Genomic DNA, 25,466 nt, shown 5'->3' on the forward strand with positions numbered 1-25,466 from the left:
GCTCATATCACAGAGAGAAACTGCATTATTGACCCCTGTTGTGATCATTCTACATCTGTAGCAATATAATGAAAAGCTCCATCAGCTAATTGGAGTGTTTTATTTGAATGGCCTTTGCCATCCACGAGAGTCCCAAAGGAGAGATAGAAATAGGCCACAATCTGCTGAGCAGTTAACACTACCATATTATATATGAACAAACTGTTTTTAGAACAGTTTCAGGCTTGCTTTTCTGCTGCCATACTGATCAGAATGGTAGCTGCAGCACCCACGGGAAAACATATAGACCAAAGCACTTGCTTTATTAAAAAACAAAACATTTCTATTCACCCTGCATTCCTGCCTTGTGTAAAGATGCACCACACATTCTGCCTTTTTTCTGGCCTCCTTCCAGCTAGTGCATTAAAACAGCAGTTATAGTCTGATGGAAAGACATACTTATTTGAAAAGCAGGCCATGAATATTTTATCCAACAGCGCAGTGTAAACTTCTCTCCAACTTATGGATGCAGTGTACAGTTTGTTTTGTTCAAGCAATTGGATTTTCACAGACTCGAATGGTTTTTCAAAAGAGAAAGCCTATTTAAACCTTATAGAAAAGTTTGTATAATTGCTCTAGAAGCACGTCTGTTATTTAACAGTGACACAATAGCTCTACACAGTGTTCTGGCTCCAGCACTCTCAATGTTCTTCAGTGTTGCAATGGAGGGTATAAAGAGACGGTGGCCCTTTCCCCAATACAGTTTCTTCACTGTGACACACTGAAGTGAGAAAAGAATAGCATTTTAAGAATTTAAACATTTTAAGAATAGTTCTGTCAAGAGTAGTTTGACGCATCCTCTATAGACCCGCACAGTAATATGTGACCCTGGACCACAAAACCAGTCTTAAGTCGCTGGGGTATATTTGTAGCAATAGCCAAAAATACACTGTATGGGTCAAAATTATCGATTTTTCTTTTATGCCAAAAATCATTAGTATATTAAGTAAAGATCATATTCCATGAAGATATTTTGTAAATTTACTAAATACATCAAAACGTCGTTTTTGATTAGTAATATGCATTGCTAAGAATTCATTTGGACAACTTTAAAGGCGATTTTCTCAATATCTTGATTTTTTTGCACCCTCAGATTCCAGATTTTCAAATAGTTGTATCTCGGCCAAATATTGTCCTACATACATCAGTGGAAAGCTTATTTATTCAGCCTTCAGATGATGTATAAATCTCAATTTCGAAAAATTTACACTTAAGACTGGTTTTGTGGTCCAGGGTCACATATATATACCAGACCAGTTGAATACACATTTTTATATAAAAGGCCTTTTACATATTGTTAGGCAGGAAATGAATCATAGATTTCTTTGTATTCAATACATTCGAGCACACCAACAAAATAAAGTAGCATGGTAGGCTAGTACCACATTTTCTTTTGAACTTGCATATTTTTTGCATATATCCCATACTAATATACCATACTACTATTTTAAAGAACCTTAAAAAACACGTTAAGAAAACTATAAGTATGGTAATCATTAGGGCTTTTCACACTTCGTGTAAACGGAATTCTAGGTTATCTTGTTTCAAGTGTCACACTGCTTATAATTTACCCTGGGTTAAAAATTAATCCTGGTTATTCATAAGATGATGTTTTACACTTTACATTCCTAAACCCCGTGTTAACGTTCTTATTTGCATATTTTGCGGTGTCGGCGTCATTGTTTACATGGAGGCGCCAGCATTGCGGATCCTCAGTAGGCTTTACTGCCGACTGTAGGCCTACTATCAAGTTTTTACTGAAAGGACATTTCGGAATATAAAGGTAAGAATAATAAGTCTCTTCTTCGCTCCAACTCACGTTTTCCGTCACCATTTGACACATCTTCCCTCAAACGGTAAAACAAGTTTTGCACAAAAGCGGTTTTTCCGTGACTGTCCAAAGAATGTGAATATGAGGCATGCATTTGGCTGTCGGTTGTAGTTGTAGTGTCTCATTTAAAAGTCTGTGCCCTCCGGAGGTCGCATTCGAAGGCTGCATACATCATCGAGGCCGTCTCATTTCAGAAAAGCAAGTAGGACACTCCAGCTGCATCCGAAAACTTATGAGGCAATGACTTTGCAGGCAGCGTTTTTGCATGAAGGCACCTGACAAAACTGATTTCGGATAGCCTTCTGAGGCAGCGTAACGGTTTAATGATCTACAACAAAATAGAACGAGTTTTGGTGATAACTAAACGAATATTTAATTACTAATACTGATTTTTCACTAGAAATAACAGCAAAAGTGCAAAAAGTTAATCAGAAATATACATTTACATACAAACTAACCACCAAACTTAACTTTCAGACGCCATCTTTATTTTTTAGCTCAACCGTCACGGAATGGAACGCATAGGATTGTGGGATATCAAAGGCAGCGAAGGATACATCTATGCAGTGTTGCCAACTTAGCAATTTTGTTGCTAAATTTAGCAACTTTTCAGACTACCCTAGCAACTTTTTCTTCCAAAAGCACCTAGCAACAAATTGAGCAATTTGTAAAAATTTATTTGGCAACTTTTAGCAACTTTTGATAAGTGACTATAAGTGACAATAAAAAGACACACATTTTCCATCCAAATTACACAAAAAGAAAACCAAAGATGCCTAGCAGTACACACATCACGTGAATTGAATTAGCTGCTATTTGCATTTCTTCAATATAATAATAATAACAACTGAATAATTGTTCATTTATGATAGGCTACACTTTGTTATAGCTTGTACTTGCGATTGTTGATCAGTTAGTATGCTGTAAGAAAAATGGAAAATATAGGCTGCTAGTAATTTTCCAGGACATTATCCATTATCCACTGTAACCCTGTAACCCGAAAACACAATGCGTAATTTAAAATGCAGGTAAAAAACCAATACGGAAAATTCTTTCATATTAACATAGATTGTGCCCTATTTTTACAGCCTTTTCTTGGAGTGTAGCATACTAACTACTAATACACTGCTTAAAGCATAATTGTTGAGAATGTGTTATATTACTAGTTTACTAGCTATTAAAAAAAAAAAAAACTTAAATTGTAATCATTCAAAAATGTGTAAGTGTTCAATAATTCAATGTTTTTTAAAATACAGTTATTTATATTTTAATATTATATTATGCATATTATTTTACAAACAAATCAAAATTAACATATATAAAATATATATTTTTGCTGAGATTTGATGTTGTGACACAATTTTGCGCCGTGATTACGCAATGACGTAATTGCGCAATGACATCACAACGTCATTTAGCAACTTCTAGCAACAAATTGACCTTCCTTTAGCAACTTTCTCTGAAAATTAGTTGGCAACACTGCATCTATGCTGCCTTCAGAAATCGATCAGATGAAGGTATCTCATGAGACAGGAAGTGAAGCTAACTTTGGATTCGGATGTGCCTTGATGCCTTCCTACCTTGGAATGTGTCCTCCTAAGGCAGCGTTTTTCAGTTTTCGGATACAGCCTCAGAATGCGACCTTCTTTCACAGGAATTCGGAGGATGCATGGGGTATCCCTCACTGCTACAGATAACCCACAATTCTTTGCGTCGCCGTAAACAACCGTCGTTAATTTGAAAAATACACACAAGCGCAGATGTGTTTACAACCTTAAATCGCCTCCGGTAAAATTGGATAAACTTTGTTCTTAATATCCTCCTCCTTTTTTCCCTCTAACAGATGTCAGTTGTACGTACACTGCAGCTCCTCAAACACTGAGCAAAATAAAACAAGTAAACCTTTTTTTTTTTTTTTTTTTAATTACTTTCCAAATGTATAGAATTTTCCTTCATTGAAGTATTGTGAGAGCGCAACGACGCGACGTGAGTTTGCAGGTGGTGAAAATAAAATTATATGTACACGCAACAATGAGCGCGCTTAGTCCAGCAGACGGCATTAAGTGTGTTCGACTTAAAGCAGCGCTGACCAGACCGATCAGTTGATGGGTGCTTTGATATCATACACCCGCATCGCCACTTTAAGTCGAACAAGCCTTTTGTTTGGGGTGTTCGTCACGAATACGTCATTCAACCCAACCAATCTGGTTGTGAACGTATTTCTACGCCTTTAGGTTCAGTATCTTTAGATTCGCTAAGCGGACCAGGACCAAATAATTTTCCTTTTTGGTCCGGACTAAATGAACCAAACGAACCGAACTACAAGTGTGAACACACACAGCTAGTATTAGTTTGACACCCCACTGTGGGGTTAACACCGCAAAAGCACTGCTAACCCTTCTCTGGAGCAGGGTTTTCATAACCCCAATTAAAAAGTGGTGATCAACTCGCTTCTAAATTACAAGTATGAAAGGTTCCTCTCTAGGTATCATAGCTTTTAAAAGCATATGATTGAGTGGAATTAATTTCCATGTTTTGGCATGAAATCATAAATCTGAAAGCTAAATAGAATTAAATTACAGTGTGCATATTCAAAAATAATAATGTTGAGAAAAAGGTAATACTTGGTTTACACACTGAACCTCTGAATGTTGATGACGTTACATTATCACCTACATAGAACTATGGTTCAGTAAGAAACTAAATGATTGCGCTATAGTTCTTGAACAATGAACTGTCAAAGAGTTCCACTCCAATAACAACCACCACATGTTGACCATGCTTGTATACTTGAAGTAGCATTTATCTTGGTGTCAGGTTCAAATAGCTATTACCACCTCTAAATCAAAGTTTCAGAGGCCCACATTTCTTCATTCTCATTTTTTCCCTTTACAAATGCAGCAAAGCAGCAGAATTCAAGACAATTAGGCAGGAAATAAAATAATAAAAACATTGATAAAATGCTCTTCTTGCATTACTGAACACTGCTTTCTATAAAAATAAAAAAACACTATTAATGGCTAATATACTTACATTATACTACCTTAGTGTATAATATTTTAAACAAGCTAAAGAATCATTTTTATATTTATTTATTTTGGTCATATTCTGACATTTTGGCAATAGCGTTTATATTTTATGACCTCATAATTTACTTATTTTCTATAATTTATTTTCTTTTTTCCATAAAGATTAGATACATTCAATAAAATAAAATCTAAAATCAGTCAAGAAAACACTTTTACAACTATACACTTTATACAAAAAAAAAATTGCATGGTACACAGGCAAACATCTTCATCAGAGGTACTGATCCTGGAATGGAAATGCCGGGAGACATTTGGACTTGCCATCAGCTATGGTGATGCAGGCTAGGTTGGGCAGACAAGGGCATGTATGATGGAGTCTCTTGCCAAAGAACGGCACCTAAGTAGAAATTAAAGATTAAAAAACAGGAAGATAGGGGAAAAAAACCTTAATAAACATGAGGAGAAAAGTGAGGAAATAACCTTGTGGCTCATTGGATGACAGTCTTCTCCCTCCTGACCCATTGGGATGCACATTCGCAGGCTCCGGATCCACAGGCTGATTGCACAACACATGCCACCTCCACACTGAGAGTCCTTCTCACATGCCTGCACACACACACACACACACACACACACAGGTCTTAGGGCTCTTTCTCATTATAAATACATCAACAACTTCTGAATCTAGTGAGAAAACACAGCAGTGATGAAATGTTCAGTGTGTCCACCTCATGCAGTAAAATAGCACCACACGACCAATCTGAAGCATTTTTAAAGCTATGTATAGTGAGTAAGAGCCCAAAAGTGGCATAGGATTTTCTCTTGTGGATCCAGGCTACTGATTTGCCCTGACAGCCCGTGTAGGATGATGGTCTCAGTGTGTTTGAAAACGCCATGCCTCCATCTCCATTAGGCCTGGGGTGTTCTGACAGCACTCTCACATATTTTGGGAGTGCTGTAGGCTTTACTGTCCTGACAGGTGTGGAGGAAATGCATTTGAGCATCCCAACACATTCATGTCAAACAGCACAGCATCTCTGCTGACCCTAAGAAATGCTCTGAGAGTTTTAAACATTACAGTGTTGAACAAATTCATGCATGCTTTAATCCTTAAAATATTACATTTATCATTTTATTACATCACATTATTTGTGTGTGTTAAGATCTGTAGACGTGCCATTTTAAAAGTGTTGTTGAATAATTCAGAATTAACAGTGTACCTAATATATCAGCTACATCCTTAATGGTAATGTATGAGTTAAATGGATTTTTCACTCAAAAATGGAAAATCTGTCATCATTTACTCGCCTCACGTCGATCCAAATCTGTGACATTTTTTCTTCAATGGAACATAAAAGAAGATATTTTGCACTTGTATAAAAATACAATGAAAGTCAATGGAATCAAAACTACTGAATTACCAAAGTATCTTCTTTGTGTTCTGCAGAAAAGAAAAGAAAATGCATACAGGTTCGAAATGACATGAGGGTGAGTAAATTTGAGAGAATTTTCATTTTTGGGTGGACTATCCCTTTAATGGCAAACAGATTTTTGGAAAAAATTTAATTAAGAAAGGTTTATTGAAGCAGTCAAGATTTTAAAAAGATTGTTTTGTGCCTTTTATAAACTGACCTGCTATGCATTTTTTGTTTCTCTATTTACGTATTACAATTAACATGTTAAAACTTTTGTTGAGGCTTGATAGCAATGAATGGCTTGACTACTGTCATAGATTAAAAACAACAACCAACAATAAAAATAAGAGAATTAAAATAACACACTTTTTTTTTTCCGTATGCATCCTCAGTCTGTATTTTTCCTGAATCAGTTACAAATTAAAAGCAAACAAACAAATCAATATAAAATAAATTAATTGAATATAATATGGATATTTATATGCTTATTGTTATGTGAAACAACTTATTCAGGACAGTGCTCAATAAAAAATAACATGCAATTTTATGCATGCCTCTTGTTAAAATTGTTATAAAATTGTTACATCTTGCATCTTACATCAACATGTGTGTATATATATATGTGTGTGTGTGCCATATTGCAGGTAATAAATATACTGTAATTTGTTCTACATAATGCTATGGTGAAACTAATGCTATGCTTACACAAATGGCACAAAGATAGATGCAGTAAATAACTGAGAAATAAATGAATAATGAAATGTATAATTCAGTTATTCAATCAAATATGACACCATCAATAATCATAATAAAAAAATATAACACAATAATTTAGTGTTGTGGTTCTATATTGTTCAATCCACTTGACCAGATTGGCTCTTTGAAGTTGTAAGGGTCACTCACCCCAGTGATGACTGCAGTCGAACCACAAGACACCAGCACCAGGCAGAGAAAGACAGAAATGTTAGATGTCATGGTCTTCAAACGCTGGTCTCACAGGTTTCTCTCCCCTGAAGAGGGGGGTCCAAGTACTACAAACTGCTCTGCCACACCAAAAAAAAAAGACTGTGAAGTATAGTTTTTCTTCAAGTGCCAATGTCCCACAGGTACAAAGGGCTGTCACGTAATATATGAGTATATGTATGTACTGTATACTCCAAAATGCGAAGAGAGGCAGCTTCTCAGTTGTTCTGACGAGGGACGGATGGTTTATAAGCACTGTCCTTCATTCAGAGTTATCAGTGAGTCATGTCTTCATACGTGAAAGAGATGGAGTACGAAAGAGAGGAACAAAGAAATCCAAGGTAATACAGTTGAACTCCCACCCGCCTGACACACATTACACCCCTCACATCCCAATTATAACATTCCCTTATACCTAATAATATATTTTCCATTGTCCTGGTCTGTTGCCATTTAAATGCATATATTATATGCATTTAAAACAAAAAACTTAATTAAAAAACAGAATTACAAAGTCCTTGTGCATGTAATTTTTGTGAATTATTGTTAGGTTAAAATATAATAATTTGACCTGTAAAACCTACAATATTTCCCAAGGCTAACAAACCTGTTTGGACCCAAATTTCAGTTCACGAATCTGTCAAAAAAATGATGTGTGCTACACAATAGGAGTTTTTTTCCCCCACTCCCGGGGTTGTTTTCAGTTATTTTTATTCAATATTTACTTTAATAAATGGCTGAAATGGCAATGAAAAATGGTGAGTAAAAAAAAAAAACTGATGAAGGGAAGCTATGAATGGTGTTGGTTCACCAGGCCAGGGATGACAACGTCAGATGCAAATGTCCTTGAGCATTAGCAACGGTGGTTCAAGGTGGAAAAGAACTTGAAAAGATCCTTTACGCACAGCAAGGAATGTGAAAGAGCTGCCTGTCAACATTGTGATCACAGAAATTTTGAAAGCACCCAAAAACATAAACTACAGCTTTTCATTGGCAGAATTTGGGTCTGAAACTCTGGGTGCTGCTACTAACAGATAAAAATACAAATTTATTTCACTTTACTCTAAGATTGCGCCACCTTGCTTTGTTTTAGGCATTCAAGTGTTAAAAAAAAAAAGTGTTTGGGCATTTCAGTTACCCGTGTATCATGTCTCTGTATCAGAAAACTAAATATCAAACCAAGTGGAATTTTTGCTATAGATTGTAACCATCTGTGTCAAGGTGAGTTTGAGGACATGGATATAAAGCCATTTCTCCTTCACACAGGTGCCCTGTCAGAGTAACCACAGCTGTAGTTCATCACTATGAACTATTTTTTATATGACAACCAGAAAGTGTCCAAATACCTTATTGATTTGCTTGACAAGGGTGCTTATGCCATCTTTCTTTTTTACATGCATCTTAATAAACTCACTGTAAATCGTCTGCAAGCATGCATTGCAGCCTCCATCCAATCAACAACCGGTGGATCGAACAAAGACCTCATCCTACACTACGTTCTTTCCATCATGATACAGAAAAAAAAAAAACGGTCACACTTTATATTAGGTGGCTTTAACTACTATGTACTTAAATCAAAAAATAAGTACAATGTACTTATTGTGTTCATACTGTATTGCAAAACACATTTGCTGCTATTGAGGTGGGATACGGGTAAGGTTAGGGACAGGTTTGATGGTATGGGTAGGTTTAAGGGTGGGTTAAGGTGTAAGGGATGGGTCAACAGTGTAATTCTAAATGTAATTACAGAAATTAATTACAGATGTAATTACATAGGCCTATAGGTATTTTAAAAAATATTAGTACAATGTAAACACATGTATGTACACAATAAGTGTATTGTACCAAATTATTAATTTAAATGTAAGTACATAGTTAAGGCCACCTAATATAAAGTGGGACCAAAAACACTTCTGATTCATTGTGTCTTTCAATGCCATTTGTTTTCGATATTGTGTTATCTAATGCAAAATTATATTTATACATTTATGCTCTCTTTCTTTTCGAGTCCGTTGCAATTTCAGATGTCGTTCTGCCAGTATCTAGCGCAGGTCACAGCTGATGGGGTCGGTTCAGCCAGGTCCTGGGGGCTGCACTGGGGGGCGTTTTCACACTCCAGTAGGTGGGACATTGTCTGAACTGCTCCACAGCTACATGTGTCGTCTGTCTGGTGGTTCCATGTTTTCATAAGTGCTTTGCACCTCCCCTGTTCCACTCGTAGTCTGTTGAGGGTTGAGGATCGTGCCCGCTGGCGAGACATTCAGTCGGGGTGATTCCTCTCTCCATCCAATCCTGAGCTCGTATGATTAGCTGGTTCCAATCATCTTTCCAAATGTTGGTCCTTGCTATTTCTTTGGTTGTCTGGAGAGGAGGGACTGTCAGCAGGAAACTGGCTCTCGATTTCAGACGGGGTGGGGGTGCTATGTGTCCGTGCAGGGGGTGCCTGGTGTCAAACTCCTGTGCTCTCCGCTCGTCTTGGGCGATGATGGATCGTCTGATGTAGGGGGGGGCAATGCCAGCTAGAGCGTAGAGGCACGGGACTGACGTTGTCTTTATACATCCCGTGATAATGCGGCAGGTGTCGTTGAGGGCAGTGTCAATCAGTTTGGTATGGTGGGAGCGGCTCCAGCTTGAGCACGCATATTCGGCTGTGGAGAAGCACAGGGCTAAGGCAGTTGCGCAGATGGTTGGTGGGTCGGCACCCCATTTTGAGTTGACCAGTTTCCGCAGGATGTTATTGCGAGTGTTGATCTTGGCTTTGGTGTTCTGGAGGTGAGTTTTGAAAGAGAGAGTCCTGTCGAGTGTGACTCCCAGGTACACAGGGTGAGGGTGGTTGGAGCGTTTGTAGCCATCCCATGAGACGCTCAGTTCTTTTTTCGCATCTCGATTTTTGAGGTGGAAACTGCATAGTTGGGTTTTTGATGGGTTGGGTTTCAGGTGGTTGTTTTTGTAGTAGGTTGTCATCTCTTGGAGGGCACTTTCCAGGATAGGCTCAATCTTCTGGAAGTTCTCCTGTTGGGTGGTGATGCAGAGATCGTCCGCATAAATAAAACGACGGCATTGTGAGTGAAGTGGTTGGTCATTAGTATAGATGTTGAAGAGGAGGGGGGCCAGTACACTGCCTTGTGGTAGGCCGTTCTTTTGGGCTTTCCATTTACTCTTCTTGTCATTTAATTGGACAAAGAAGCGCCTGTTGTTGAGGAGGCTTTTGATGATTTGACTCAGGTCAAAATCACCAGTCATGTCAAAAAGTTTCCTAATCATGGTGCGGTGCTGGACAGTATCGTAGGCAGCAGTAAGATCTATGAAAGCTGCTCCAGTGATGAGTTTACACTCAAAACCATCCTCAATGTGTTGGGTGAGGTTCAATAGCTGCCCAGCACAGGAGCGACCGGGACGGAAACCAGCTTGATCTTTAGTGAGCTTAGAGTCTATAACTGGCATAAGGCGTTGGAGTAATAGCCTCTCATAGAGCTTGTAGGTGATGCAGAGGAGTGAGATTGGTCTGTAGCTCTTTGGGGATGATGGATCCTTTCCAGGTTTGAGAATTGCAACTATCTTGGCCTTTCTCCATGCCGGTGGGATTATTTTCTCTGCCATGCATGAGTTCAACATTTCTAGGAGCCAGGTCTTTGCTTTAGGTCCCAGGTGCTGTATCATTTCCGTCAGCTGTATCATTTCCGTCAGTACTTCGTCGGTTCCTGCTGCTTTCCCAGGTTTCAGCATGTTCATTGCAGCTTCCAGTACATTTATGCTCAACTACGGACATGTTTTACGACGGCGCGGGGTACTCGCGGGGACAGTATGCTTGGAAATAATATTTCATGTCTTCAATTGCATTCGTTATTTGTAGTGCGCTAGCCGCCCAATAGCAATTAAGCTTTGTGCTTTTAGTGCTTTTAATATAAAACAAAGTATCAGCTTTCAAAATCAGTTTTATAACAAAACACAAATTATGTGTCTTACAATAATGTGATTTTCAAGCTCTTTAATGTGGCGTGACAGGTCGCGTTTCGACTTTATTCTCGTAGTGTTTCGACTTTATTCTCGTAATATTTCGACTTTATTCTCGAAATATTACGACTTTAATCTCGTAATCTTAGATTTTTTTTTTTTTTAACGAGGCACTAAAACACCGTCGTACGCTACAAATAATGAATGGAAGACATTAAAATAGTATGTCCTCATTTACAGTATACCATGAATAAAATAGTTTGTGAATAATCACTTAACGTTTACAGCAGAAAAAACAACAATATAATGAATGAATGAATGAAGCATTTATATAGCGCTTTTATTGTGTATTGCTATACACCCAAAGCGCTTTACAATCATGTGGGGGGTCTCTCCTCAACCACCAGCAGTGTGCAGCATCCACTTGGATGATGCGACGGCAGCCACAGGACAACGGCGCCAGTGCGCTCACCACACACCAGCTACAGGTGGAGAGGAGAGAGAGAGATAGAGCCAATCAAGTGGATGGGGATTATTAGGAGGCCATGATTGACAAGGGCCAGTGGCGGGAATTTGGCCAGGACACCGGGGTTACACCCCTACTCTTTACGATGAGTGTCATGGGATTTTTAATGACCACAGAGAGTCAGGACCTCGGTTTAACGTCTCATCCGAAAGACGGTGCTCTTTTGACAGTATAGTGTCCCCATCACTATACTGGGGCGTTAGGACCCACACAGACCACAGGGTGAGCACCCCCTGCTGGTCTCACTAACACCTCTACCAACAGCTACCTAGTTTTCCCAGGAGGTCTCCCATCCAGGTACTGACCAGGCTCAGCCCTGCTTAGCTTCCATGGGCAACCGGTCTTGGGCTGCAGGGTGATATGGCTGTGGATATAACAATATGTTAATCATTGTTTCACTGTTACTTGCTTAAATGGCGGAATTGTGTCTACCTCTGAGTGCAGGTGAGGACACGTTCGAGCTAAATTCGGTGCAGCTGGAGCTGGAGGCCGTGGAGATAGCAGATCCGCGACCTAGTGGAGAAGCTGGCCCAGCTGAGAGAGCGGAGAGCCGCGCTGGAAACATCCCGGGCTGACGCTCACAAGTCCGGGGTAAGTATACAGCGCGCTGCTAACACTCCGACCACCTCTACTCCGTGTGTTTCTCTGCACAGGCCCTGTGCACCCAGGACGCGATCTTCCCAGGTGTCCTTCACTCCGGCGCCGGGACACCACGGGCCCTGGGTGCACCAGCAGCGGAAGACGCGAGCCAGGCCCTGGTCGACGACCTCTCCCCCTTCTCCGCCTCCGGCCTTCGAGATCTCCACCCGGGACGTAATATGATCATATTGTCAAGAAAATATGATCATATTACCCCAATTTTACAGTCTCTGCACAGGCTACCTATTAAGTTCCGGATCAATTACAAAATACTATTACTTGCCTATAAGGCACTAAATGGTTTATCTCCTGCGTACCTAACTAGTCTTCTACCACGCTACAATCCAACCCGCTCCCTAAGGTCGCAAAATTCTTGACTTTTGGTAGTACCTAGGATAGCAAAGTCCACTAAAGGAGTTAGAGCTTTTTCACATTTGGCACCCAAACTCTGGAATAGCCTTCCTGATAACGTTCGGGGTTCAGACACACTCTCTCTGTTTAAATCTAGATTAAAGACACATCTCTTTAGCCAAGCATTCACATAATAATCGTGTACTGCATTTATATATAATCAAATGTACATTATAATTCTTTAGATTGGGTTGAACAAATCATTTTTGCTTGAATAGAACAGCAGCTATTCTAATTATGTCTCTATCTGTTTCTCTGATTCTGCCACGGGATTACTGAAGCATCAGTCTGGATCCAACCCTTAAAAAGATCCGGGATGACCAAACACCTGAGAAGAGATGATGGCAACACCTCAGAGGACCACGGAGGATGCCAACCCTCAGACAACATACACAATTACCAAGTTAAGTCTGTCATAATTTAAATATATTGGGTTTCTTCTTCACATATGTATGTGTATATATGTGTGCATGTGTGCATATGTGTATATATGTATATATATATATATATATATATATATATATGTGTAGTAGAAACTTAATTTCCTGTAAAGCTGCTTTGCAACGATTGTATCGTAAAAAGCGCTATAACAAATAAACTTGAATTGAATTGAATTGAATTGAATTGAACAAATTTGAATCCACTTCAACCTTTAGAACGTTTTATTGCTGTTTAATTAAACAGGCTTTGTGAGGAATGAAAATTTGGGACGTTTTTGCGGAGCAGGTGGTGGAATTTTCACAATAATTTAATGAATTTATTCACATAAATACAGCGATCTGTCACGCCACATTAAAGATCTTGAAAATCACATTATTGTAAGACACATAATTTGTGTTTCGTTATAAAACTGATTTTGAAAGCTGAGACTTTGTTTTATATTAAAAGCACTAAAAGCACAAAGCTTAAGCTATTGCTATTATGTGGCTGGCAATAAATAAATGCAATGGAATACATTAAATATTATTTCCAAGCATACTGTCCCCGCGAGTATGACACATGGTATGATTTCTGCTAATAATCCCACATAGCTATATTTGTAGTGTATTAAAAAAGGGTTCAATAAGAGAGCTACAGCGCCCCACAAAGGAATATCGATTGAGTGTGTGAGTTTATGTTAAGATAAACAGTTGTTCCTGTTCAGTCTGTTAATAAATATCATATTCTTGATATTAAGCTGTTCCCGCGAGTCCTTAAAATTGACATCCCAGTAAGATGATGCGGCTGCTCGGACGCAACAATATTCAAATCAATTCCGGTGGCCCGGCAACTTCTCCCGGTGCTCTCAATGCGGGCCATTTGCATGCGCGAATATAGGCTATATACTCTTTATTTAAATGATCGAAACATTTCGACTTTATTCTCGAAACATTTCGACTTTATTCTCGAAACATTTCGACTTTATTCTCGAAACATTTCGACTTTATTCTCGAAACATTTCGACTTTAATCTTTAATCTTTTTTTATTTTTTAACGAGGCACTAAAACGCCATCGTAATTAAATTGAAGGAACATAAGGCATGAAAAAAAAAACAGTTTAGCCTAATTTATAATGAAAATAATGTCTCGTCGTTCGTTATTGTAATCGGAAAGATGACTGACTATTTCGCTATAAAACTGACAGATTTTGAAAACTGAGATTTGAGATTGGTGCTCAAATTCCGGGCCATCTGCATGAGCAAAAGGCTAGAATAGCCTATATCAAAATATTATAACTATATAATCTTTATTCTCAAAACATTTCATCTCAAAACATTTCGACTTTATTCTCATAATATTTCGACTTTATTCTCGTAGTGTTTCGACTTTGTTGTCGTAATATTTCGACTTTGTTGTCGTAATATTTCGACTTTGTTCTCGTAATATTTCGACTTTATTCTCGTAATTTCGACTTTATTCTCGTAGTGTTTCGACTTTATTCTCGTAATTTCGACTTTATTCTCGTAATATTTCGACTTTATTCTCGTAGTTTCGACTTTATTCTCGAAATATTTAGACTTTATTCTCGTAATATTTCGACTTTATTCTCGTAGTTTCGACTTTATTCTCGAAATATTACAACTTTAATCTCGTAATATTAGATTATTTTTTTTTTAACGAGGCACTAAAACGCCATCGTACATGTTTGGCCCTGTGGACTTTCAGAAACTCTCTTAAAACATACTTTTCAAACTCTCAATGATTTTTCAATGAAACAGTGTTCAATAGTGGAATATTTCCTGAAAATCATGAAAATTCTCTCACCACAGTGTCCTCTTTCACCACATCTCGAATTACGTATGCATGTGTTTAACAGAATTATGTGATGAAAATGACAGTGGTGGAAATAATGTTTAAATAAATAAATAATAAACACATTAATTAACTCATTCATTATTTATTTAGTCTTTTGTCAAGGCTACAGTTAGTATTCTATGAATGTTAAATATACACAGTTAAATGATATTTAATGAACTTTTTTTTTTTGCATAATTTGACAAATTTACAGCTTGAAATGATGCACTATAATTTTGTTCACAAATGATATTTACCTTAATTTTCCAGTTTTCTTTACACATCACACATTTCACTGCTGTCTTCTAGTTAAACAAGTAAATAAATAAATAATATTAATAAATAATAATAATAATACAAATTATTCTGACAATAAATACAGTCCATTTCACTCTTTGTTTAATTGTAGTAATTCATATTTTATGATGGTTTTTACTATTTAAAGATTGAAAGTCTGGATCTGGGACATGGATAAAAAATAAAATATACACATGCATTTGAAAAGTAGCAAAAATAAAAGGTCTGATAAAACAGTTTTAATATGACCTTGATGTAACAAAAAGAATGAAATCTGTTATTAATAATCATCAACCCTAAGAAATAAAAGTGTTCATATAAGTGTGACATTGACTTAAGTGTCCAAATACCCCTTGGGGCCGCTGTACATGGATTATGTTACTGGACCCCTTCATTTCATTATGGAGGTTTGCCAATTATGTGTCCATCCAATAGTTTGTACATCGATCTGCCTGAAGAGTAAAACAAACACAAATTTGCTTCACAACTGACTTGCCAAGGGCCGCTGACCCATTACATCTGAACTGGCACGTAATGACAGGAGCAATTTGTTCTAAAGCACAATGGCATTCGTAAATGTTCAAGCACATCGTTATGCTTCTTTGTGGGTTCACACAATTTAGTTCACAGATGATTTTTTAAAAGGTCAATTTAAAACACACCTCAGCTCTGCTTTCATAGTAGTGGACGTTGTTGGCAGCACAGTAATGTAGTTTCAGCCTCATCAATGACTTATTAATATCCCATTAGTGCCTCTCTCTTTCTATTTCTCTCTGTGTGCCAGGTGTTTGGCCCTCTTCCTCCACACTGCTTCTCTCCTGCATCATCTCTGAGTTATTAGCACTGACATTTTTTGACTTCAGACCAAGAGAGATGTGAATGGTTAAAGAGGACCATATGAGCAGAGGTCCAGAACTGCAGTCTTGCATCGTAAAATTCAGCTATACATGTTTATCTAAGCCTTCTCTGTAGTATCATGGTTTGTTAACAAGACCCCATAATCCAGTGCCATAATCCTTTATTATGCTTGAGTAAACGGAGCAGATGGTTTAGAGACGGGATTTAAGCAAACTGCAGAAGAGATGATTACATAGCAGCTCTTTTGTAGCCTATGAAGGACTTACAAAGAATTAGTGGGGAGCATAAATGTTTAATGCTAAACAGAAACATAATGTAAAACAGATTTGCCAAGGTCTCTAACGAGAAACAGTTCTTCTGACTCTGGCTATCTGATGAGTAACATTAGGTTCAGATTTATTAATCATTAATTTATCATTGTAATAATCAGACAGGTAAGTTCCAAAAGCTAGTGGCCTGGCAACAATATTATGTTGATGGATGGATGAATAGGAAGGATCAACGCATAGAACTAAAAAATATACAGATGGATGGATAGAATGATAGAACAATATACGGATGGATGGATAGAATGATAGAACAGTATATGGATGTATAGAATGACAGAACAATATACGGATGGATGGGATAGAATAGGATGATATATTGAAGGATGGATGATAGCACAACAAGAAAATATACAGATGGATAGGTTTGGATGGGATACGATGATATGGAAGAATGGATGATAGCACAACATGGATGGTGGATGGAATGATAAAAATGAATGGAACAACAGAACAATAGATGAATGGATAGAATGATAGGACAATATAAGGATGGATAAGTGTATGGGATAATATACAGATGGATGAAAAAAAAATACAGTTGGATGGAAGAATGGATGGAACAACAGAACAATAAATGAATGGATAGAATGATAGGACAATATAAGGATGGATAAGTGGGTGGATGAAAGAACAATATACAAATGGAGTGACAATATAATGGATGGAACAATATATAGATATAACAAAACAATATACAGGTGGATGGAACAATATATGGATGGATGAATAGATATAAACATAGGCGAAGAGTGAACCAACTCCAGGGTAAGGCTAAAAGCAACCAAATGCATAACATAAACCTGTCTTTTTAGGCAAGAACCAGACATGGGTGTTGTTACAGAAGTATACTCTGCACACAGATGGCGATTAACAGGAGAATCAGGAGAGTAGACTGAGCAAGGACTACTTAATGAGGTTCCTGTGGCTCAGTGGTAGAGCATTGCGTTAGCAGTGCAAAAGGTTGTGGGTTCAATTCCCAGGTAGCAGCAGGGGACATAGAAGGGTGGATGTAGCCTTGTTGTAGAGCCTCTTCAATGTACTCCTCCATGGCCTTCTGTTCCAGGATGGAGAGTGGGTATATTTTCCCATAGGGCACTGGCTCACCTGGAAGCAGATCAATGGTGCAGTCCCATGGCCGATTTGGAGGCTCTCTTAGGGCAGAATACATCACTGAAGGGGGCGTAACAGGAAGGAATGTCGACTGACTGTTTCTCCGCTGGGCACTCGATGGAGGTAGAACAGACAGGAAGGGGGTTTGGAGTCACGAGTAGGAGGATGAGGCTTTATAGGGAAACAGTCAGGAAAGCACTTCTCGCCCCACTTCAGGATCTCACCAGATTTCCAGGAGAGGATGGGATTATGCCCCAACATCAGCAGTGGAATCCTCCAGAACCAGGAGATGGGGAGTTTCTTCATGCAATTGGCCAACTGAGCTGAAGAGGTCCAACGCTGTGGAGTACGTGCTTACGGCTGAGGGGTTTGCCAGTTACTGATTGGACCTGGTAGATGGTCTTGGTTGAGAGGTTGAGCTGGCGGCAGAGGGCGCCAGAGATGAAGTTCCCAGCTGACACGGAATCGAGAAGGGCATTGACTGGAATGGAAACAGCAGTAGCAGTAAGCAGGACTACCGTGGTGAGTGGTTTCATATTGACAACGGAAGGCTTAATAAAACTCACCATAGGTCTGGGAGGACGGATTGGGCATGCAGAGATGACATGCCCTGATGTGCCACAGTATAGGCATAAGCCCTGGGTCAGCCACCTCTGCCACTCAGTCAAGTGGTCTCCAGTTGCATGGGTTCGTAGCCTGATTCTGGGGTGCTGATGCTCTCTGGCCGGCAGAAGACAGGAGTGAAAATTTGCTGGCCCTATTGGCATGATTGCATACGAGAGGAGACTCTGATTGATAGCTGGAAGAAGTGTTCGAGCCCAGTGGTGTCATCGTATGCGGCAAGATGCAGCCGCACATTAGGCTCCAATCCCTGCCGATAGGTGGTTAGGAGAGAGCACTTGTTCCATCCACTGGCAGTGAGAGTCCTAAACTTGAGAATATAGTCATTAATAGACTTAGAACCCTGCTGAAGGTGATAGAGCTGCTCACCCACTGAGGAATCTCCTCCCGGAAGTGAGTGAGGAAATTATTAAGGGACGGTGTTACTGTACCGGCCTGAGACCAGATGGTTTCAGCCCATTAGAGCGCTCGCCCAGTCAGCAGGGAGATGAAAGCTATTTTAGCTCTGTCGGTGGTGTATAACTGCGGCTGCATCTCCAGGGCCAGCGAACATTGCAGGACGTGGTAACAGGTGGTGTGGGGGTGAGTATCCGTCGAAGGGAATCCACGAACTCATGGAACGGATCGGGAGCGCTCGTTGTCTGGATATCTCCATTTGAAGGTCTGGTCTTCTGTTACGGAAGTATACTCGGCACACAGAGATGGCGATTAACAGGATGTTTATTGAAAAACAATGAGAGAGCAGAAGAGAATCAGGCGAGTAGACGGAGCAAGGAATACTTAATGAACTGATGAGGATAGTGAAAAGTCTTTGTCTTACAGGACCAGGAGCTGATGGATGGGATGGATGAATGGAGGAGCGCACACACACTTGATACTTGCAGGTAGGTGGCAGAGGCACAGAGACGATGGAGGATGAGGACAGGAAGAACACACTGGAGAAACACAGGAGGTAAGTACAGGAATAACACTTGCAGAATATACTTAGAGAGTACATAGGAGCAAGGTATGAGTCTTTTACACATAAACAAGGCCGGACATTGGAGTGAGGTGATGTGTGTGCTTTTGAAGCCAGCTTGATGAATGTGCAGATGAGTAGCAGGTGTGTGTGATTAGTATTCAGGTGAGGGAATGCTGGGATTGGCTGGAGTGGAGACCTGGCTGTTCTGTGACAGGTGTCAATGTAGGCTAATAAAATATGTTTAATGAGACTGAATTTGTATTTCACGTGATTACAATTTAATAAAAACTTTAGAAATTGATAATTATATAACGTTTCCTTTCCATGGTTATTCAAACAGCGAATAAATTATATATAGAAAGTGACATTATAGCTAACTTTGATCTATCGCGAGTTTAAGCACTCTCAAAAAGAAAAAAGAAAAAAAATATCGTTACAATCACTGCAGCTGTATACACTGTAAAATGAATCTCTTACTTACATTGTACATACATCTGCGCTTTGTTGTTTATGATGAGAGACTTTGCAAGAGTCCGGAATTCAGTCAGAGAACATGTGCGCACCTTAACATAACTGAGTTTCAGCGATGACTCATCTGAATGCCTCTGATTGGCCATTGCATTCCTAAGATAAACAAAATTGTGTGTGATTTGTTAAAATGCCCAACACTGTAAAAATGCCTAAAATGAAATAAGGGTGCAACATGAGCAGATCTTAATTTAATGCCACAGTCGACACTGTCTATTCATTTTCACTTTGTTAGCAACAGACTAAATTAAATTTGTTTGTGCTGGGGCATTTTTGTATAATTTAGTGGCATTTTTGCCCCAAGTCCCCATAGCCAGGGGAAGGCTAAGACTTCCCAAAAGTAAAATAGAAACTCTGGTGAAAACAGTAATCCTGCCTGTTCTCTGAAAGAAACATCTTTGTCTGGATGCATTTGGAAATTATGCCATCACGTTCTGGTTTGCTACCCTCAGCAGGTGTCAAACTGACGGTGAAAAAAAAAACATGCATACAGAGCATATCAATTATTTCGTGCTGTGTTCCCCATGCTATCAGAATGGTTTTGTGTGGGTGTTGAGCAGTTAGGATGATACAGAGAAAGTGCAGAAGTGTCTTTTGGTGTCATAACAGATTACGGAGTGCCCCGTTGCATTGTAAAACCTCATGAATACAGAAATGGTTGATACAATAAAGACCAGCAGGGATGTGTTTACATCCAACACCAATTATTCCACCCACTCCTTGGTGTTTTAAACGTGGATGGCAGACTTTGCCCTCTGATGTGTCCTTGTATGTTTTTTATGCCTAAAAAGTTTTTGCACGTCAAACAAAATTTTCTGCACTGCAAATAAAATGAATTTTATGTCATAAGCAAATGAATTTAGGCCTAAAATATATAATATATGTTGGTGAATTGCGAATGTATAAAATTACCCATAGGCAATCAATAGGCATAGAATGCTTGGCCTCCAAATGCAGGAAATTAATATTAAAATTAATATTACAAATAAAACAAAAATCAGAGAAAACTATGTTAAAACATTCTACTACATTCAAATATTGATAAAAATATGAACATTGTGTGAGAATAAAAAAAAAAAAATGAAATACATACTGAAAAATAATTATTAGTTTTCTCTCATTTCCAGAGCACAATTGAATTAAAATGGAACACTTCTCCTATACGTGCCTATTTTTCATGAACGTAAGAAAAAGAAAACATTAATTAATTATTTATTTATTTATTTTTTAAATAGATTTTGCTCTAGTGTTGATGGTTTGTTTAAGTGTTAATGCGTGTAGGAGGTTTATGGCTAAAATGCTCTGACCTGAATGGTATTTAGGCTAGCAGCCAACAACAAAAAATTTTATCTTCAGCTTCTTTCAAATAGCACAGCTACATGCTCTCTGGCTTCTTGGCAGTCTAGTGAAATTATTTCCCCTCGTATCAAGTTCTACGTTTGGATCACAGCATCATATTTTGTGCAGTTTCTTCTTTCTATAAATGGTTCTGAGGTTCAGTAATTTACTTGTCTTGTAATTCAGTTAAAGGTCCAATAACCTAAATGAATGTTCTACTTTAATTAAATTTTAGCTTGCCTCTGAGACTCTGCTCATTTTAGAATGTTTCATCACTCATTTATTTTAGAGTGTCATTGATTGTTTTTGCTTTGTTTGGACTGCAACTTCAATCTACTTGATTAATTTAGGCTGAAGTTTCAATCAGGCCATAACCAATGAACTGGATTTTGCCACAGTTGTGGGACTGGGACTGTGCTTTGGCAGAAGACATTAGTGCAATTAGTATTGGTCTGATTAAAACCATTGTAAAATGCTATGGATATTCTTATATTGCCCATATTCTAACTAATTTTTGATTCTCGCACAAACTAATTATTTATGTCTAGTATTTGTGATTATATTATGACTATATAAATACACGCACAAGCATGTATATATTTCAGAAGAATATGTTATGTTTATATATTAAATATTTATATATAATATAAATTACATGTATATAGATGTATACATGTAAATACAAGTATATACTGTATGTGTGTGTATGTATATATACATAATAAATATATACAGCACACACACATATGTAAACAAATTTTATTTTGGATGCGATTAATCATTTGACAGCACTACAGTACGCACACACACACACACAAACACACTTGATCACTTTCTCTCTTTATATCTTTATATATATATATATATATATATATAAGGATAAAATGCATATTTTGGCAAAAATAATACAAATCAAATATACAATTAATGCAACTATTATTCATATTCATTTATATGCTTATCCCCAGTAATACCATAATTAATAATTTATATATAATATGACCTCTGTTATGAGAAAGAGGGACCCTCTTAAAGCTTGTAAAAGTTCACGTAAAGCATATTTCTTCTAACTAATTTGTGTAAGTTGGGCAACAAACCCAATGTCAGCAAGATTAGTTCTAAAGAGAAATTAAAAGAAGGGTTGAGGAAGACCCAATGGACACTGGGAAAAATTAGCATCTCATTACTCAATAAGCACAATGTGCACAATAACAATCTTTTTGTGTGCATGTATGCTACTGTGCATTTCAGAGCAGATATTTCATTGTAATTTAATTCACCCCTAAACTTTATGTTGAATCTCCTTTATGAGACTGATAATAAACAAATATAATTTTCAGGTTGGGAAATGATGCAATTTAGAGCATATCTGGCATTTACATGCCACAGTCCTTAAAAGACAAAAAATATTATTATTATTATTATTATTATTTCTTTATTTCAGACCATTTGGTCCATATCATGGCATACATACCAACATACATTCACATACAACAAAAACACACAAACTTGAATTCCAGTACTTCCAGAACAAGGAAGAAAACCTTCTATCACTTAATGTGGGATTATTTAAGGCTATTATAATTGTATTTCTTGAATCACTTAATCGACACATGAAACTATACATATAAATCCTTAAGACGGCATGCAAAGTAGGAACGTCACTAGATAAAAACAATTGGCTTCCACTCATCCACCTTGGGAACTTAAGCAGGATTCTTAATGCATCATTAAATGCCACCTGAAGCTTTTTCATTTTAGCTTTACTATAACTACACCATAAGTGTGACGTATAAAATGACGTAAAAAGTGATATGAAGGATCCCCCGTGGAAATAACATTTGGTTCTGCAAGGGTAGCAGCTCATGTTCTCCTGGATGAGATCCTGACAGCCTTGGCTCCTGTGGCCAATAACAGAGGAACAAAATGTACAAGACATCATGAAGGTCTCCAAAACAGCTGCAAACAGAGTTTTAGTGAACAGTAAGGTACGCCATGCATCTAATCCTTAATGCCACACTTTTCATCATTAATCACTGTCAAAAACCGAAAATTAGTTAGTCAAGTGCCCTGCACTAGAATCCTTGACATAGATCAACATCTTGATAACTAAAATGCATATTTTATACTCTGTAATTTACTTTAAGTCTAAATAAAGAGAGTGTGGTGTGCAAATTACTTAAATGTCATGCTCTTGATGTTATAAGGCCATGCTTATGAAAGTGAAGCAACTTGCACTATCCTAGTAGAAATAATATCAGGCTGTTTTGTGGTAGTCTTTCAAAATGGAAAAAGTCCTTAAAAAAAAAAAAAGTCTCTCATAACTGAAAAAAAAAAAATAAAATGGCCTTGAGATGTTTCACGTTTATCCTTTTGCTGCCAAGACATTCAATACGATTCTAATGTCTTCAACACCCCCACATGGTCAGGAATCCATCAGTCTTGATAAACAGAAAGTCCTTGAATGTGCTAAAGCATCTGTCCCCAAAAACCGACTGCAATAATCTGCAAATCAGAGGCTCGCTGAATTTAAAGAGCTACCAAAAATTCAGTTTGTTTTTTACAATGGCTTAAATAATAAATAAAATGACAAACACATGCAGAGTTTCTGTGGCAAAACCACACAAGCATCAAAACTATATCATTTAGTATTTCATCAATAGGAAGGTGTGCAATAGTGATTAAAGATTAGGGCTGGTAACTGGTTCAAACAATGCTAAACAACTAGTTACTAGTTCCCCAAAATGAAAATTCTTTCATCATTTAGTCACCATGATATTCTGGTCTCTATATGGTTCAGGTTTTTTTTTTTTATATATATATATATATATATATATATATATATATATATATAGTAATCCATGTGATTTTATGAGCCTATTTTATTACCAGTTTTTTACATTTTTGGAATATGCTTATCCGCTTGTACTATGATAGGATCAAAACATATTGACTCCCGCAGTCCCCAAGGATGAACGTTTTCTATATTTTAACCTCCTGTAAACAGAACCCTGGCTCTGAAACATGTATTTATACACACACTGCTGTCATGGGCCAAGAGTGTGCTAGCATGATGGTAAATTGGGCTGACAAGGAGGGCCAGCAGGACCCGCGGCAGTCACATGGTGGTGATCATGTGACAGCCCGAGTCAGAGAAGAGTCACTAATGATTACATTTTCTGTTGCGCCTGCACCTTTACACTGACCAGCTCTTGCTGAATCCTGCATGTATTTATAATGTTCAGGTATAATGTAACTTTATGGAAGAATTACATGATGCATTGAAAATGCGCCTAGAGAGCAGATGCTGAGATAAAATGGAATATTAATGCAATGGAACATGGCACTTTACAGCATCCTGCACAGTATATATACTGTATGCTATTTTTATTATTATTTTTTTTTTTAAAGCTGCAGTCTGTAACTTTATTTGGTTAAAAATGATCCAAAATCAATATTTGAGCAATTACATAATCAGCCAGTGTTCAAAACTATCGCCTTACTTTAGCCCGATTCACAATGGTAAGCTTATAATAATGTTTTCTAATTTGAGTGGTAAGGATAGGTTTTCGCGGGAAATTCGAGCATGGCACTGCGTCATTACGTCACATCTGTAAACATAAAGAAATTATCCTGGCTTGTAGGCTATCTCATGTGAGGATCCTGCAGGTGGCAGATCGTTTATAGCCTTTTCTCACAGCAGCTGGAATTATTAAATGTATCATTTTGATGGCGGATTGTAATCCAGAAAGGATTATGTGTTTATGAAACTGAAATTAAATTATTCCAGTTTTAAATGTGCAACTGATTACAGATAGCCTGGATTACACAGGAAAGAGAACCAGTTCGAATTCAAAGAATAATTTGCTTTTTGGGTTAAAAGAATTTCTTAATATGAAATTCGAATGGTATGACAATTAAGAGATTAAACTGTACAGAAATTGAAATCTACAAGCTAATACATACTACATACACGTAGTCACGCAATGCTGATGTTGTTAACATTAACAATTTGAGAACGAAGTATAACAATAATAATAATTTGCATGGTTTGATATGATATGAGCTAATCGATAGTTAGATTTAATCACCATTGGTAGCGCGATTTATTGTAATGCTTTTTTTCAGTTGGTCAGAACAAACATGACAGACTTGTTACTTACTTGTTCTGATGACAATATCCGGTGAAAATTCTTATTTGGGTCATATATTCCAAGACGTAGGCTAGAATCTGTGATTCCTGAATACAGTATCTACACCGGTGCGGTGACTGACAGCCACACATTCACCTCAAAACATTACCTTAATCTGTGCTGGAGCTGTGCCAGAGCACAACCCACACA

General features: G+C 37.8%; 1 protein-coding gene across 4 annotated transcripts; it reads right to left on the reverse strand.

The window, feature by feature from the left end:
• Positions 1–5,120: 5,120 nt before the first annotated feature.
• prok2 (prokineticin 2) lies at positions 5,121–25,466 on the reverse strand. 4 transcript variants are annotated; one of them, XM_058779235.1, is made up of 5 exons: positions 25,287–25,466; positions 7,470–7,566; positions 7,218–7,357; positions 5,380–5,505; positions 5,121–5,296 (listed from the first exon to the last, which is right to left on the reverse strand). In XM_058779235.1, the coding sequence occupies exons 3-5, from the start codon at positions 7,287–7,289 to the stop codon at positions 5,171–5,173; spliced, it is 324 nt and encodes a 107-aa protein (XP_058635218.1). In that variant the 5' UTR covers positions 7,290–7,357; positions 7,470–7,566; positions 25,287–25,466; the 3' UTR covers positions 5,121–5,170. The 4 variants fall into 4 exon arrangements, with proteins under 4 accessions (XP_058635218.1, XP_058635216.1, XP_058635217.1 ...); XM_058779233.1 differs by having other exon boundaries at positions 7,463–7,566; XM_058779234.1 differs by having other exon boundaries at positions 7,218–7,566.

This window comes from Onychostoma macrolepis, chromosome 06 (genome assembly GCF_012432095.1).
Source record: "Onychostoma macrolepis isolate SWU-2019 chromosome 06, ASM1243209v1, whole genome shotgun sequence".
Lineage (NCBI taxonomy): Eukaryota > Metazoa > Chordata > Actinopteri > Cypriniformes > Cyprinidae > Onychostoma > Onychostoma macrolepis.

What these genes read in the sequence shown, in the direction of transcription:
- prok2 (XM_058779236.1), bottom strand. Translation starts at nt 25,408, where the DNA reads ATGTGTGGCTGTCAGTCACCGCACCGGTGTAGATACTGTATTCAGGAA. An exon ending in GGATATTGTCATCAGAACAA is followed by an intron (nt 19,232 to 25,286) that starts GTAAGTAACAAG and finishes GTGTTTCTCCAG; the next exon opens with TGTGTTCTTCCTGTCCTCAT.